This window comes from Helobdella robusta, assembly GCF_000326865.2.
Source record: "Helobdella robusta unplaced genomic scaffold HELROscaffold_5, whole genome shotgun sequence".
Lineage (NCBI taxonomy): Eukaryota > Metazoa > Annelida > Clitellata > Rhynchobdellida > Glossiphoniidae > Helobdella > Helobdella robusta.
In genome coordinates, this window is record NW_008705254.1 from 4,733,762 (window position 1) to 4,751,247 (window position 17,486).

At 33.1% G+C, this 17,486-nt stretch overlaps 4 protein-coding genes across 4 annotated transcripts; 2 read left to right on the forward strand and 2 right to left on the reverse strand.

The window, feature by feature from the left end:
• Positions 1-1,835: 1,835 nt before the first annotated feature.
• On the forward strand, positions 1,836-3,880 carry HELRODRAFT_163594 (hypothetical protein; the record flags this gene model as incomplete). The annotated part of the gene is made up of 6 exons (XM_009027429.1): positions 1,836-1,974; positions 2,148-2,314; positions 2,854-2,991; positions 3,124-3,205; positions 3,310-3,424; positions 3,691-3,880. 6 exons carry the CDS (start codon positions 1,836-1,838, stop codon positions 3,878-3,880), a joined length of 831 nt encoding a protein of 276 aa, XP_009025677.1.
• Positions 3,881-5,592: 1,712 nt separating this feature from the next.
• Positions 5,593-6,816, reverse strand: HELRODRAFT_163595 (hypothetical protein; the record flags this gene model as incomplete). The annotated part of the gene is made up of 4 exons (XM_009027430.1): positions 5,593-5,652; positions 6,038-6,122; positions 6,347-6,394; positions 6,698-6,816. 4 exons carry the CDS (start codon positions 6,814-6,816, stop codon positions 5,593-5,595), a joined length of 312 nt encoding a protein of 103 aa, XP_009025678.1.
• A 226-nt stretch (positions 6,817-7,042) lies between these two features.
• On the reverse strand, positions 7,043-11,100 carry HELRODRAFT_163596 (hypothetical protein; the record flags this gene model as incomplete). The annotated part of the gene is made up of 11 exons (XM_009027431.1): positions 7,043-7,241; positions 7,399-7,547; positions 7,871-7,966; positions 8,100-8,245; positions 8,325-8,394; positions 8,570-8,642; positions 8,792-8,887; positions 9,065-9,297; positions 10,164-10,275; positions 10,520-10,674; positions 10,927-11,100. The coding sequence occupies 11 exons, from the start codon at positions 11,098-11,100 to the stop codon at positions 7,043-7,045; spliced, it is 1,503 nt and encodes a 500-aa protein (XP_009025679.1).
• A 756-nt stretch (positions 11,101-11,856) lies between these two features.
• HELRODRAFT_189278 (hypothetical protein) lies at positions 11,857-16,551 on the forward strand. The gene is made up of 13 exons (XM_009027432.1): positions 11,857-12,017; positions 12,385-12,484; positions 12,595-12,718; positions 12,818-12,882; positions 13,109-13,178; positions 13,484-13,672; positions 13,881-13,985; positions 14,189-14,284; positions 14,400-14,466; positions 14,546-14,744; positions 14,933-15,064; positions 15,389-15,493; positions 15,751-16,551. The coding sequence occupies exons 1-13, from the start codon at positions 11,953-11,955 to the stop codon at positions 16,171-16,173; spliced, it is 1,740 nt and encodes a 579-aa protein (XP_009025680.1). The 5' UTR covers positions 11,857-11,952; the 3' UTR covers positions 16,174-16,551.
• Positions 16,552-17,486: the final 935 nt, after the last annotated feature.

The window sequence follows — 17,486 nt, forward strand, 5'->3', positions numbered from 1 at the left end:
TGTGTGCGTGTGCGTTTGTGTGTTTGTGTTATTGTGTACAGTTTGTATTTTATTATGGGTGTGTTGTTAAGCCATAAAAAGTTAGCAAGAATTCAGCAAACCATTTATTTGACTAGGACAAAAAATCATCGTTAAGAATTCATTTTAAATCACATGTACAAGTCACTTTAAATTTTGAGATATTTTTAAATCTTGAATTGAAGAAGAATGAAAGAACCTGAGTGACAGTTGATGACTCTGATGTAATATTCAATATTTAATTTGTAGATTTCAACATCAGCTTTGTACCTGACCTCTTCGTTCTCTCTCAAACACCTCACTAACTCATCTAGAGATGTTGTATCAAGATGATGAGGCTGACTAGATGCAATAGAGAGATCTACATTGTTGTTGTTGTTGTGGTATTGACTTTCATTTAAAATTTTGTGCTCTCCGCAGCTGGTCAAAGATTTCAGTTTACTGAACATCAACCTGACCTTATCATTTGCAGTGCCCCTGATTTTGTAGGAAGGTATCTTGAAGAGATAGTACAAGCGAGACAAGGCCTGCTGCCACTGGGCAACCAATTCATCTTCAATTTTGTACAAGTTGCTCATCTCAACCATCGATGCAACTGACTTTCTGTTACTTAATTTCAAAGCTAATCTCTCCCAGATCAGTGAAACGAGATGAAGTTGTGCATTGATGCAATCTTTATCGCTGCCTGCGAAGCACTTATTCCAGTCAAGAGTTTCGTTGAACAAAATGTGATCAAATATTTTTGAGTCTATTGTCCTATGGAGAAGAAGCAAGTACTGTTCAATTTTTTCACACCCATCTCTGATCAATTCATTGTTTTTGCTGTAATAATTAAAGAACCAACTGCCATCATTGTGCAGCCTGGTCAGTAACTCATCGATGTGTGGTGATTTTGAGTCAATTTCACAAAATCTGTTGTAGACATCTTCTAACTCGTTTCCTCTCAACGTGACTGATTTTGATTGTTCGAGTAGAAGGTCATTTTTTGTAATTGTAAACATGTTCTTCTCACTCTGCACACTGAAAACAACATTTCTGTTGGGGTTCGGGTTGGAGAAGGTGTCCTCACTAACGACGATCCAATCTACTGCCACACAATCTTCATCAAAATCCACATCCATAGATAAGAAGATAGGATAGAGAGAGGAAGAAGACAAAGACAGCCAGTAAACTTTTCCTTTTAATCTTTTATTATTTTAAATTAAATTCAATTGTTTTAACTTTTAATTAATTAACAGTGCAACATTCAATCTTTCCAACTGCAAAAAACTGATGGTAATGGCGTTTCTGGCTCCCAACCTTCCTCTTCTTCATTCAGTTGTTTACTAATTATAATGACGGATTTGTTTATTGTTCAACTCCAAACAAAAACAAAAACTTTTGTTTTTACGCTGCTGACTGTTGTTCGTAATTGTAGGTAGACGGTAGACTTTATTGCTTCGTTCCGACAAGATAAACTTTTAAATGTTAAAAAGCATGAAAAATGGCTACAATTTGGTTGAATTTGCAATTTAATCAGACGATAAATATAGAAGTTAATCGCGATCTTTGACAAATTAAAGGTCTACCTTGTTGCAAGATTACATCAAGTCATCTGTTCATCAAAACAAAAGCAGCTGTAGGCACGAGTACAAAGATAATTTTTTGAAAAAAAAATAATATATTTTTTATTACTTCAAAATAATTTATTGTTAATTATAGTTATTTAATATAGTTATTAATTGTTATTATATATTGTTTTAAAATGTAATAAAATTAATTTTTAATTTTAATTCATGGGCCAGTTGCTAGGCAGTGCTTGTTTTGTAAGCAAAAAAATGGCGTTAATAACTTTTTACCAGATTCCTAAAACGATAAAATATAAATCAAATGTTTGCTCGTGTGCAACTTTTATCACTGTTTTATTATTTTTATTGACGTTCATTCCCCCACTGATCATTGTTCTGCTCACCGAAAGTAGCATTAAAATTATTTTTTTTTAATTTAAAAATGTTATCAATTTTCTCATTTTTTGATTTCAAATTTCTCTTGACTATACAAATTTAATTTTAATACAAATGTATATAGCTTATAATTAATTTAAAATACTAATCACACTAGTAATTATATTATATTATTCTATTCCAAAGATTTCCTCAATGGAATAAACACAGGCTATGAGAGGCCAATTGTATATTTCAATTCCAAACTTCTCTGCTACCTAAAAACCGACCAACATGGCAACTACATAACGTGGAGTACTTTTCCCAATCATCAGTTTATTGAAGCCTCACAGTTGAGAGTCCCCAACGCCACAGTCTGTGATTTTTCTAAATTTAACTGTACTCCTATCTAAATTTTCAAAAATAACTAATTAAAACAATTAAAATTTAAAAATTACAATTAACAATTACAATGATCATTTAAATTTTAAAGATTATATATATTGTAAATTTTAACAATTATTTATCTTGATGATCACCTAAACATTTTAAATATATTTTTATAATTATGCAGTTGTAATATTTACTTTTATCATAATTTTAAAAATTTGAAAGTTCTCAGAGAACCGAGCAAGTTATCAGTTCCAACTCAACATCAGTTTTCCATTGAACGGCTCTGAAACAATCAATCAATTTGATCTTATGCTATTTTTCAACTACAGCCTATCAGTAAATATTTCTGAATATTTATATTTTATTGTTCATATTTCTAATTATTTATATTTATTCTTATTTTATTATTTATTGTTCTAAGTAATTATATTTTATTGTTCATATTTCTGAGTATTTGTAGTTTTTTATTTTTAGGTATTTTTATTCCTATATTATTTAATAATTATTTTCATTATAACAGTCAGTGACCACATTTAAAATGGAATCAATGGGACATATTGGTTTCGTAGTACCTCCGCATTGTAATAATTTAGAATTAATTGGTCGCTTGGTGCTTCTGCAAAACGTTCCTATCACGTTTAACGATACTTTATATGAAGTTTGTTGCGTGTGTGTTTGTGCGTGTGTGTTTGTGCGTGCGTGCGTGTGTGTTTGTGCGTGTGTGTCAGATGTGTAATCTAATTCAATATACCTTAAAACTTGCATATCTTAGATTTTATTTCATACACAGGCGCCTGTAATAAACCAATCCAGTTTATCATCAAAGACCTATCAAGTTGTGAACGTACTGAAACATTATAACAGAAGAAAAGGTTGCAATGTTCATTAATTAATTAATTAATTATTTAATTCATTCATTCATTCACTCACTTATTCATCTATCCATCCATCCATTCCTTCATCCATTCATTTGCAGTACGAACTCAGCTAACCAATCAACAGGCTGTATGGAGAAAGGATGCTGATGAGCCCAACAAATCAACATTCACCGTCAAGCTCATCATCAGTTACGACGCCGCGTTCAATTTCTAGTTTGTTATCATTTCTACTAATTATAACTATTCAATAACAATAACAATAATAATAATAATATTTAATAATAATAATAATACGAGCGTAGCGTACGATGAACTTGTGATCTGTTTGAATTCAAAAACGGTCACTGCAGCTCACGAGACGGGCATATTAGCGCTAGTCTATCTAGTCGTTATACCAAATACAGTGACTAAAAAAAATACAAAATTAAATAATTATATTAGTCTATATATAAATGTATAAATTATTTTTCACCCAAAAGTTATTATCAAACAATCTGGGAGCAGTTGAAATGGTTTTGGGTCGTGTACCTAGCAATTTTAATACCTTTTTACTGGGTATTTGGTTACATCAGGCGTCTCATATTCACCAATCACATGGTGATAACGTGGGTGGCCAAGGGAGAAAATTTTCGTTACGGAACTAGGATGAAAGATGAGGGATATACATGATGATTGGACGTGATTGGATGCGTTTGTGTGTGTGTGTATTTATGCCTGCCCCTCTTGATATGCGTGTTTAACTTTTTGTGTTGTATTCTGTTGTTGTGAGTTTGTTTTGTATTACTGAGTGTTTCGTTTATTGTGTATGTGTGTGTGTTTGTGTGTATGTGGTGTGTGTGTGTGTGTGTGCGCGCGTGTGCTATTCGTTTTTGCTTTCATTATTATCACGGTTATTGCGTTGTTAACATGTAACACTGTGATGAGCCAAGTTACCAAAGAGTCTTAATAACGTTTATTACTTTCTTATTTTTCGTGTCTGTGTTTTCGTTTCGTCTTCCTCCGTCATCAACAACAACGACGACGTCATAATCAAGCCATCTCTGACGTTTTTTCCTTATTTAAAAATCTACTCACAATTTTTTCTCTTGTTTTAATTTGTTTTATATTTCAATCGATGAATGTTTTAAAAATAAAATTCAGGATAAAGATGCAAATATTTTGTTCGACATTTTGTGTGACAGATCATATGATAATAGATGATGATTGATTGGTAGGTTGGGTGATTGATTGGTTGGTTGATTGATTGATTAACGAAAGCGAAAAAAACAGAAAACGAGGAACACATACAAAACTGGAACGAGAGAATAGCTTCCCTAACCTAACTATGTCCACTAAATTAGCTCGCCCATGCTCAATACGTTCAAATTACCCTAGAAAGTTTTACAATTACGAAGTAAAAAAGAGAAAGAAAGAAATGGTAAATCATGAAACAAACATTACAATGACAGAGAACATGGTGTGTATGTGTTGTGGAATAGTTGGCGGAAATGACATCATTTTATTATGAATCAACAAACTCCTCATTTAAAAGGATGCGTAACTAAATAGCTAATACAATAGAAAAGATGTCATTGTTTGGTTTGAAGATTAAATTTTGTTAAACTTAGTTAAGCTTTTATGATGCTGATGATGATTCTGATGATGGTGGTGATGATATTGACTAGGATGACGACGACGATGGGAAAAAATGATGACGACGATGGGAATAATGGCGACGACGATGATGACGATGGTATTAATGATGTTTTGTTTGCATTAATACCGACTAGTGAAAGGGAAGAATAGCAATTGCACATGTGATGTCTGCATATTTTCAATTTTTTTAGGAAAAGTACATTAAAAACAACCATCAGATTTCCATAGTACGAAACTTGAACGAATAATAGAGTGAAAAAAATTAATAACTTATGAAATGGAGAGCTACGTTAAATCGCTGTGAACCAGTTGGAGACAAAAAATTAAAAACAATAACATAACAAAATACCATCGGAAGACAGTAATTTAGAAAAAACTAAAATGCCAAAAAAAAGAAAATTAGGATTCTAAAAATATTTGCAAAATGTTGGATGGTCGGTCGAAACTGCACTGTTGACGAAAGGAATCTCGTTCACTCCAAATATTTTTGTGTTGGTAAATCAGAATTAGGATTTCAAATAAAAAATCATAAATTCGTTTTATTTACTGAAAATTTATTTAAAAATCTTCCAAAATGTTTACGCTTAAAACAATTTGTAAGGTTCAGTTGAATAATGATATTAAAGCAGCAAGAAAATAATGATGTAAAATGATGAAAATAATGTAATAAAAATGAAGATGACGATAGATAGACAGATAAACAGAGAGACAGATAGATAAATACTGTATATATTGAAGATACTGCTTTATAGATTGTCTTCATGTAATCTACTATTGCCAGCAATGCCATTAGCTTCGTTGTTGTACTGAATTTGGGTAACGTTTAATCGAAATAATCAATGGTTTAAAATTGAAATTATGAAAATTTTAAACAAGTTGTAAAGTATTTTAGAGATGGTTGCGAAAGTTTTTTTCGTATGTTTACTAACGCCGTGTGGTGACAAACTGCTTTCCTGTTTTGACGTAAAATAACATTTTAGAAAGTTTACAGCAATTATTTTATTTTACAGCAATTATTTTACAGCAATTATTGACAACATATTTTCTATTGAAAATTTCTTTTAATAGAATGCAAACTACAAAGAGAATGATATAGATGAAACCTCTCCAAGTTTATGATCATAATAAACAAAAGTAGAAACATGCCCCTAAAAGTTTTAAAAAATGGCAGTCATAAATTTTCCTACTTACAATCAAAGGGGTGGCCACAAGGTTCCTCTTGAAGGAGGCCATTGGGTCGCCGAGAATGTTCGGAGGACGAAAACCGGGCAGGAATCTTTTGATTTGGTTAATTTACCAAAGTTGGTCAATTTATCAAAATTGTTAACGATTTTTGATGTCGATAGATTTTATTTATAGTAGGTAGGGTCCTCGATTTTTTTTTATCTTGTTGAGCCTCTCAAACTCAAATTATAAAACATCAAATAATTCCAAGTTGTCACTCCAACACATTTTTTAATTTGAATAAGAGGTTTTTAATGAAAATTACCACAAACTAACCCTCTGAAAAGAATATCGGAAGCCCTTCTGATTGACTTCGAAGAGTTCCTTCGAGTGTAATAATATTTCGCAATAATAAATTATGAAAACGAGAACAAACGTTCGGCTAAACCTTTTAAGAAATGTGTTTGTTGTTTGTTTTCTATAATTTATTTCGTATTCAAAAATATCGACAACATACTCGTATTATTTGCTAAATACACATACGATAGGTGATGATCTCTTTGCAATGGATCAGGGTCACTACAGCCGCAGTGCCAGGCATCTTAACCATTGCACTGTGCACATTGCATTGCTCAGTGTTAGCCGGATGTTTGCTATTTGAAATGAATTTTCAAAAAAGACACAAACCCGAAATAGGCAGGATTCATAGAGGAGCCATCCGGCTGCACGACGAATGGTCCTTCCTCGTTCGGAGTCATAGCCGAACCCAACTGCCTCCTATCAGTTTTTCGTTCCATTACGTTCATTTCAATCAATGGCAGTAGTTACAATCAGCGCAGTTTTGAGTGGAAGAACAAAATTGCAGAAAAATTTAAAAAAATGATACATCATCTAAAGTTTACAACAGCTGTCAAAATGAACTCACAAGACGTTCTGATCTGTCGATCGCCTGCAGTAACAAAATATAATGAGTAATTCTGTATTTATAAAAAAAACTGCTCAATACGTTTTGTTAAAAATTTAAATTAAATATTATTTTTGATCATTGAATGATTTTTTAAATTTTTCTCCAAACCCGCTCGTGAAACTTCTCCAAGATCCCGAGGTGAGCAGAACGACTCCAGTGAAGAATATTCCGGTCAGTCCGATGGAAACCAGCAAAAATACCATTCCATCTCTAAAAATTCCGTAGTTAACGTTCAATCTATTATTTATTTTGTTATCAAACTGGCTGATAAGAAGAGCATGTAATGAAGTTTACACTTTTGTTTTATGCCTGATTATATATTTAATGTTTAATTATTATTGAAAGTTCAACCAAATTATGAGCCACAAATAAGTTTCAAATTAATTGGAAAAAATCAATTGCGAAAATATGAGAGACGAACAGCCCATTGAAGCAGATGCCAGACACGCCGTCAAGGTAATCCTTGTGCAGGTTGGTGCACTCGACCAGAGCGTTGATGTGCATGAGAAGTTGGAATGTCGAGTCCATGCCTTTGAATATTTTCTTCATTTTGTCTCGCACCACTTCTTTCTTGCGTTCAATCAGTCAATCAATCAATTAATCACTCACTCACTCAATCAACCAACCAACCAATCAATCTACCAAAGTTTTCAAATTATTAGAGAATTATTAGAATAATTGAAAACCATGTGTTAAATTAACTTCATATTTAGCTATAATAAAATTTGAATGCATCTAGTAAATAACATTTCTCAATGTAGAGCAATTACATGAACGCATAAATTGTGATAAATGATGATACACTGTTAAACCTTGAATCTTAATAGAACTTACGCGATAAACACAAATGGGCAGATGTTAAAGCTAGAAATGAAATAAAATTTAAACCTCACCTCTTTCGAATTTGGCAGAATTTTGAGTAGTGACATGTGAACCTTGGCTAGAGAAATATTAGCCTCTCTAGCGTTGTCGTACGTTGACGGTATCGTCTGCGTGTGTGAAGTACTCAAGATGTTTTCCATCAAATTTTTATCGCTACGTACATCATAAAATGATTCAAAAATTTTATAAAAAAAACTTATTGTTAATTATGAGAAACTGATTAATCCATCGTCACTAGACCTGACTAGCTAGTAAGTGGCGGATAAACGTGTAGATGAAAATTTTGGATAAAATGTAGGCGAAACGAGGAAAAGTTTCATAACCAACGTTTTTGAATGGATTATCAACAAACTGGTGGTCACATTTCATGTAATATTTGATGATTTCTGTAAAAATTGATTGATGTTGGTCAATCAATTTTTGTATACATTACATCCAAATTACAATTTATTGTTGTAAATTTACCTCTGTCTGACTTTTCTTCCGTCATTTGTTCCAGGTAAGCCAGTGGAGCAATGCAGAAATCAGCGGTTCCCTGTTTTGGAGGTTAGTGATAGTATATTTTGTTGTTCCCTTTTATTGTCGATTTCATTAAGTTTCAGTTGGATTGATTTATGAAAAAAATTTAGTGAATGAATGAATGAATGAATGAATGAATGAATGAATGAATGAATGAATGAATGAATGAATGAATATTATCAAACTCTAACAATGATGACTCCAAGATGCAAGCCCGCAGCCAGCCAGCAGAGAATCAAACTTACAATACTCAAAATTCCAAACCTGGAAAGTTGGTCGGTCGGTTAGTCGGTACGAGTAAACAATAATAAATTAGTTTAATTTAAGAAATTGTACTCAAAATATTTTTAATTGAATCAGCTGCAACGTCAAAATTTACAGACCAACACAAACAACTCAAGCAGGAAACTAACGCGAGCATTAAGTACTTGGAGCCCTTGCCAACTGCGAACAGAAGTATAACGAACAGTACCATCATCCAACTGAACAGCAAGACCATGGCCAGCCATCTTGGCGGGTGCAAATCATACGAAAATTTTTAATCAGTCATTTCAAGTTTTTTCCATTTCCACTAATTACTAATTATTTCAAGTCAAATAAAACATAACAAATATAAAAACGAAATAATGAAAAAAAGTTTACAAAATTTAAAACCTTTTAAACAACATAAATGAACATCACGAGACCTATAAAAGCCGTATCTGCCAGCGTAATGCACCAGTTCAATGGTCGAGTCGATACGTTTGACCTTGAACCCGATGTCAAGGACACTTGAAATTATGGAGGTCACGTGTCTGACGCTCCTGTCCAGGTGCTGGTTGATTTCTGTGCGCAGACTGTGGCTGCGTGGAATGTTCGATCGGAGGTCATTGGCCAGGGAGATGACCGAGTGGTTCAGGTTGACCTCCATCCATTTTATCTGGGTCGGTTTTTAATGGGGTCAGGTTAGTTGTTTTTGGGTCAAACCAATTTTTAATTTAACCGGAGCAGTTTTGTTCCTATATTTTTATGTGATCTACCGTTGTCGTTGTTGAAGTTTTAAATGAATTGACGCAAAAATCAACACATGAATGAATGAATGAATGAACGAACGAATGAATACATTATAAGTTAATGTACGTGATGTAACAAAAATATATTTTTTTGAATAATAATAAGAATATTTATTAAAAAAAATTATTATTAACGTTTTGATTTTTATTATCATTCTTATTATTTTCATTCAGAGCACGTAACAGCGTGACGAAACCTGCAATGCATGACTGATCAGGGAAATTATTCCATTGTTCTTTCGCGTTATATATATGTGTGTGTGTGTGTGCATGTGTGTGTGTGCGTGTGTGTGTGCGTGTGTGTGTAATTAATAAGTATATGGACCTGATTTTACGACGTTCATAAAATAAGCAAAGATGGCTACAAAGGAATTATTCCACAACTGTAATGCTTGCATTTTTAGTTAAATTGTATCTACGTTGCGCGTGAATGAATACATTTATGAAGGTGTATAAGTGAATATTGAAAAATATTTTTCCACTATATGTTAAGGTTTTATGTAGAATGTGTGCATTCATATAATAAGCCATGGAATTGATATGCGACGGAGTCACACGGACAAGCAGACAGACAGACAATTAGACAAGTCTAATTAATAGACAGACAGACAGACAATTATATATGCTTAATTAGGTATATATAATTATACAAACAGACAGACCATCAGATACATATAATTAATAGACAGACAGACCATTAGGCAAGTATACATATAAACAGATAGACAGACACCTGAGCTCTTGTCTGAGATGTTGTAAATTGGATGCCCTTAGCAGCATCGATGAAATGTTGCAGGCCTTTGTGTGTCTCCTCGTTGCCGTAGAATCCAGCTCCAACCGCTCCGCTATTTCATTATTTTCCGCAGCCAACGACGTCATAATTTTTTTAAATGGTAATTTTTTCACGTCATTATTATAATAAAATTATTGAGATTGCCAACTTCGGTATTAATGGAATTAATGCAATTGAAATATATCAGAAAAAGCGATTCGAAAAATAGACTAGCGTCAATATTACAAATTAATTTGCCCCGCCCCTCCGCCTCTTTCCCCCTCAAATCAAACCCCACCCACACCACACCACCCTACCAGGACAGCAGAGCTAAGACAGCAATGCTCCATTTGAGACAGACACCGGCCTTCTGCACGTCACTCTGGCAGCAGTGGTAGCAGAAGTACATGACGACCACCAGCATCGTCAGAAACATCCACACCAGAGGTACTATGCTCCAAAACAAGATTGCCTGTGTCAACGCGGTTGTTAGGTAGTTGTCGGATTGATTGATTGATGAATGGATGGATGGATGGACGGACGGACGGACGGACGGACGGACGGACGGACGGACGGACGGACGGATGGATGGACGGATGGATGGATGGATGGATGGATGGATGAATTGGTTGATTGATGTATTGTTAGGCGGAAGAATGAATCAAACAATTAAAAATCAATTTTGAAAATAATTGGAATGCAAAACTGATTTAAGAAATCAAACTTCACGATAGCGGTATAGATCCGGGTTGAAGGATGAGTTGACTCGCTGGAAGGTAAGATCAAGATGGGGCAGTGTGTGAAGTTTCAGGGCCAGTTGAGATGGGCTGTAATCCTTACTTGCACCGCTGCTGTCAATCACTGTACTCATGGGAGGAGCTACAATTGGTTTCGCCATTTTTTTTCATAGCCGGATTGATTTTCTATAAAATTCAAGTTTTGTGAATTTGGCAAGTATTAAACTTTAGCATAAATTGAAAAACGCAGTACAAATATTGCCAAAAAATCATTTTCAAATTTTTAGACACTCTGATTGTAAACTTACATTGACAATTAACATTTGATTTTTTGAATTATTGCGTTAGAAATATTAATTTTCCAGCATCATCGTCGCTGCCTAACGTTTTACGTGTACCATACGTACGTGCGTACGTATGTACCTCTATATTTTGTGATGATATAAGCATGTAGGTATACGTAAGTGTGCGAAACAGAACTATGACGGGCTGAATTAGACATAATGCCGTTTATATAGCATACCTTCATCTTCTATATACTAATCAACTGATCAATCAATCAATGAAATACTAAATTTCACTGATAGCAACAGCAATAGTAATATGCAAAAATACTATTTAATGCTAGGGCGAAAGTTACAGATGACAAGCTCATCTGATCTGCAAAGCAGGCTTTTTACCTGTGAAATTTTTCAATGGTTAAACTCAATAATACTCGATAAAAATTATAATTTAATTGGAAAATTTTGAAATCAAAATTTAATAAAAAAATAATCATATATTTTTGTGGTTAATAAAAGAATTATTAAAAGAATAATAAAAAATAGACCGCCAGAATCATTTGGCTGGAAAATAAAAAATTGGTCATTAGCAAATAAAAGCCGAAAGGAAACACGTGGGTTTACTTTTTGCACGTAATTCGCGCAAATTTTGAAAAATCTTGTGTGTTTATTGGTGAAATATTGATTTTTCTTAGTTCAAAAAATTAATTAAAAATATAATTTGACTGAAAAATGATTACTCCGTTCGTCGAAGGGTGGGACTTCGTGCAAGTTCTCGGGGAGGGTGCCTATGGAGAGTTGGTTGAATTTGATTTCTTTGATAAGAGTTTGATTTTGATTATTGATTTTGATATTGTGAATTAACTTGTCTTAACAATAAATTTCAATTTAAAATATTTAATTTATTAATTTTTATTTTTTTTATTTATATATTTTATTTTGATTGAATTTTAATTAATTTATTAAGAAAATTATCAAATTATCTTTATTTTTATATCATTTTTGTTTAGTCGCAATCAAATCAATTAGATTGAAATCAAATTCCTAAATAAAATTATTTAGTTATAATAATAATAATATAATTATATATATATTTATATATAATAATATAATTAATAATAAAATAAATCTGCTAAAATAATCGAAAATTTATTTTATTGGAAGGGTTAAGTTGGCTGTGAATCGAGAGACGAAGGAAGCAGTTGCAGTGAAGATTGTGAACCTACTCAAATCTGAAAATGTCGAAAATAATATAAAAAAAGAGGCTAGATTTTTTTTCAAATTCATAATTAATACAAAACTAATACAATATAGCACAAAAGCAATACAATAAGCAATACAATACAATGCCAAATACAAAACATACAACACTAGATCTGCATAAACAAGATGCTAAACCATCGAAACATCATAAAGTTTTATGGCCATCGAAGGGACAACAACAAAGAATATTTATTTCTGGAGTATGCATGCGGAGGCGAACTCTTCGATAGGATTGGTCAGTTAATTACTTAATTAGTTAATTAACATATGCACCAATTAACTTGTTCACTAATTAGCATATTAGCAATAAATTATAATATTTTTATTATAAAAGAACCTGATGTTGGCATGCCTCAACATGTTGCTCAGAAATATTTCAGGGAACTAATAGCTGGAGTGGTCAGTCAGTTATCATATTATTATGCATATAAATAATTATTTTTTTATTAATAATTATAAATAATAATTACATAAATAATTCACTAATTACATTTTAATCTGATTGCCGCAAAGCCTGCGTCAGACGCCTCAACTATTACACCATCTCACTATTCAGTTACAAATTAATTAATTCTGATAAATTATTATGAATTATTATTTATAATTTATTATTTTGTATGATTAGGAGTATTTGCATAGCAGAGGTGTGGCCCATAGAGATATCAAACCTGAAAATCTCCTTCTTGATGCTGATGGTTATTTTACATTCATTCATTTATCCATCCATTCCTTTATTCATTCATTCATTCATAAATTCATTCATTCATCTATTGATCGATTGATTCATTAATTTTTTTCAAATTAAACTTTTGGACATTTATTCTTTCTTCAAGACTAACTAACAAACCATTGAAAAACAAAAATGTGGAAAAAACAAACCCTCACACACACGCAAATAAACTCACACAACACACAAACTCACAAACTCACACACATACCCAGCAGACCCACGTTCACAGACAAACACACACACGAATAACCCACACACATACACAAACAGACGTCTTGAAATTATCGGATTTCGGGCTGGCCACACTGTACCGTCACAACGACAAGCAACGAGTTCTCGACACCTGCTGCGGTACCGTACCGTACCTTGCCCCTGAGGTAGTTGCCAGGAAGCAGTACTACGGGGAGCCGGTCGACGTTTGGTCGTGTGGCATCGTACTTGTTGCCCTATTAGCCGGGGGTGGGTTGGTTGGTTGGCTGGCTGGTTGACTGGTTGATTGATTGATTGGTTGAATGGATCGTTAATTAATGGTAGGTTGGGTGGCTGGCTGGTTTGATTGTTTTGGTTGGTTGGTTTGTTGATTAGAGAAAAAATTTGAATCACTTAATTTTATTGCTTTTTCAATCGAATTCATTGTCATCACTCAATCACTGATTCCCGAAAACAGAACTTCCGTGGGACGAGCCCGGATACTTCTGCAAGGAGTACCAGGATTGGAAGGACTGCAAGGTCATGCTCAATCCTTGGTGCAAGATCGATAACCTTGCTCTATGTTGGTGCTGGGATGTGATTGATTGAGTGGTTGGTTGGGTGATTGATTGGTCGATCATTTAGTTGATTGGTTGGTTGAATGGTTGATTGATTGATTAATTGATTGATTGTTGGTCAATATTTATTTAATTATTTTGAATAAACAGTTTCACAATATTTATTAAAATAAATTAATTTAGAAATTTTTTCAAATTTCATTAAAAGCTCTGATCAGAAGGATATTGATTGAAAATCCAGAGAAAAGGATGAAGCTGGATGGGATTAAAAACCATCCATGGTTCCTTAAAAATTTCAAAAAAGGTGCTTGTGTGTTTGTGTTTGATTGTGTGTTTGTGTGTGCGTGTGTGTGTGTGTGTGTGTAATTGTAAATTCTGTTAAACTATTTTCTAACTTTTACATATTATTCATATTTAAGATTCACTGAAAAGATTGGGTAGCCCGAATTTCGAAAACCAAAGATCAAAGAAACACTGCTATGACAAGTGACTGATTGATTGACTGATTGATTGGTTTATTTATTGATTGACTGATTGATTGACTGATCAATCAATAAATCAAAAGATCTGACTCACTGGCAATGTCCCAACCAAACTCCGAGGTAAGTTTTCAAGGATTTAGCCAGGAGGAGGGCGACGAGATGGGCGGCCGAAAACAGGGAAGTGTTGAGTTTGAAGGAAAGGGAATCAGTTTCTCGCAGCCACACAAGCTGGAGAACTTGTTACTGGGCACTCAAATGCTCTCCACCCCAGGAACATCTCAGGTTTTGTTTCTGGGTTTTTTTTCTGAAGAGTAAAATTAAATTATTTATTTTTCAAGACGCCTTAATTGCTTGCCATGGTGAATTAGAAATGACATGTTCTGATTGATTGATTGATTGATGAGTTTATTGATTGATGGGTAGATGGATGGATAGATGATTGACTGATTGATTGAACACTCCCCAAACAGACCTTGATACCTAGATTAGTAAGACGAATGACTCGATTTTTCGTAACCACAAACGTCGAAGACACCATCAACCACCTTGTGCAAGTCCTGAAACTCGATAAGTGTCGCGTCATGAAGAACTCGACGCTGCAGGTTGGATGGGGGTTTTTTCAATTTCTAATTTAACTATTATTAGCTAATATTGAATCAACACCAATCAATCAATCAACCAATTAATCAATCAACTATTCAACCAATCAACCAATTAATCAATCAATGTTAATAGATGTAATTATTCAGTTAATCAGTTATGTCCTATTTTTTTTATTTCAATTAGATTCAATCCTTATAATTTTTCAATCGGTTCTTCCACAGCAACACTAACATTACAACAACAACAACATTACCACAACAACAACAACATTGCAGCAACAATAACAGTAATAATAATAATTTCTTTCCCCCGTCCCCAATCAGCAGTTAACAGCTCTGACGGTTGACAAAAGGCGAGCCCCTCTAGTCTTCAAAGCATGCGTCCTCGATATGGCAGGCAGTGTTCTTGTCGATTTCAGACTTTCTAAGGTTCTGCTGTGCTGTTGGTTTGTCGTTTTTGTTTGTTCGTTGATTGATTTGTTTGTTTGTTTGTTTGTTCGCTAATGTTATTGATGTAACTATTTCCTGTAACAAAATGAAAAATGCGGTGATTGTGTTGTAAGTTTGTATTGCTACTGAAGGAATTGCGAATGAATAAATGAGTGAGTGAGTGAATGAATGAATTTATAAGCAAATGAATGAATGAACAAATAAATAATTTTTCAATTCACCAAACCACGTGACAGGGGGACGGCATAGAGTTCAAAAAATATTTCTTAAGGGCTCGCGATCGTCTTCACGGTGTCATCAACAAAAAGGTCCAATTTTCTATGTGGACACAACTCGGCCTCGTCGTGCCAACTGTTGAGAACTGCCCAGCTAACAATGCAAACCAACAAAATGAAAGCGAAACTGCCCTAGAAAACCCACAAAATCAAAGTGAAACTGCCATAAATGGTGGAGAAAAAGATGGCGGCCAAGACGTCGAAAAAAAATTTTTGAACAATGTTGAGGGAGAAGCTGCTGCTGCTGCTGTTGATGATGATGAGGAGGAAGATGATGATGGGTCATTCAGCAACAAAGAAAACATCGAATCCGCGAATAATGGCTCTCTTCACGACGCCGAAAAAACGTTTCCTACAAATTTCAAAAGAACGACAACAATCTGAGGAGTAAGCATTTTGGGATGTTGTCGACCCAACAATCCTGTACTTGCGTTTTTGTATATAATGAGTTATCAGTCAGCTAAATATTTTGCCATTTTATTGTTGTAGCAATTTTCAAAATTATATTTGATGAATATTTGTAAGAATTACTCTACATTAAATTTCTATTCCCTTGCTTTTTATTGTGAATTTTTTGTCGATATCATGATTTGTAAGTTGTGTGTGGTGTGGTGTGTGTTGTCAAACTAGGAATTGTTTGTTCCATAATGAAATAATGATTAATTATATGTCCTTTCAGTTATTAATTTCTATATTAACTTATCGGCGTCGGTCTTTTGATGAATTGGAACAAAAAATTTTAATAAAATATGAAAAAATCGATTTTTTTTGCAGCCAGATTTATTGAAGAACATCTTTCCAAATGCCTCATCATTTGAATCAAAACGTACAACAGTGCTAAAACTTATCCAACAAACCGTTCAAATTATCTAAAATAAGAGAATTAATCAATTAACATCAATAAATAATTCTTAATTAATAAATAGGACTTAATAATATATAATGTATAATAAGGCATTTAATTGAGTTAATATTAAGAATTGCGTCTTAATGGCCATATTTTGTGTACGAGTGTTTATCGTACTTAATAATTATAAGCATTTTTGCCTAATAAATTCATACTAATGACTTTATTCATAATATGCATATAAAATGAGTAACAACAACACGTCTAAAATGTGTACCATATAAACAACGTTTAAGTACAAGCCATTCACGAAACGATACAATACAAAATTAGACAAGTTTTAAAAATATCCTTAAATTATACAAAGGCCTAACATTAATTATCAATTAATCAGTTAATTAATTAATTACAATCTATTAACATGACAAAATAATAATCAAAACAGTTTGATGTTGTAGTAACGCTAAAAGGCGGAAACTGAACAAAATAAGAAATGTGATGAAATTCGAAGCTTAGTGTGAAGCAAAGGTATGACCAACATCGTCTCATCTTATAAAAAATATCCCATTTATTACCATATGATGGTCACGTAAATGTACGACCACACACTTTACAACTTACATATTTTTGAATACGTTGTCAATCATTCATCAATATATATATATTTTTTTAAATAAAATAAATTAACAAATAGATGAACATCTCTGTTCATTTATACGTAACGATAATATAAGTTGATAAGGCAAGTTGCACGTATGATCAAAAATTATCTGTAAAAAATACACTAAGTTCTCCACTCTCACTCAGGTCAATAAAATTTTGAAAAATATTCAAAAATATATATATATTC

Bases quoted from the DNA above. Each gene is read 5' to 3' on its own strand.
- HELRODRAFT_189278 (XM_009027432.1), top strand. From the start codon at position 11,953: ATGATTACTCCGTTCGTCGAAGGGTGGGACTTCGTGCAAGTTCTCGGG. The intron at 12,018-12,384 runs GTTGGTTGAATT...TTTTATTGGAAG, and splicing joins GGGGAGGGTGCCTATGGAGA to GGTTAAGTTGGCTGTGAATC. The intron at 12,883-13,108 runs GTCAGTCAGTTA...TTGTATGATTAG, and splicing joins GGGAACTAATAGCTGGAGTG to GAGTATTTGCATAGCAGAGG.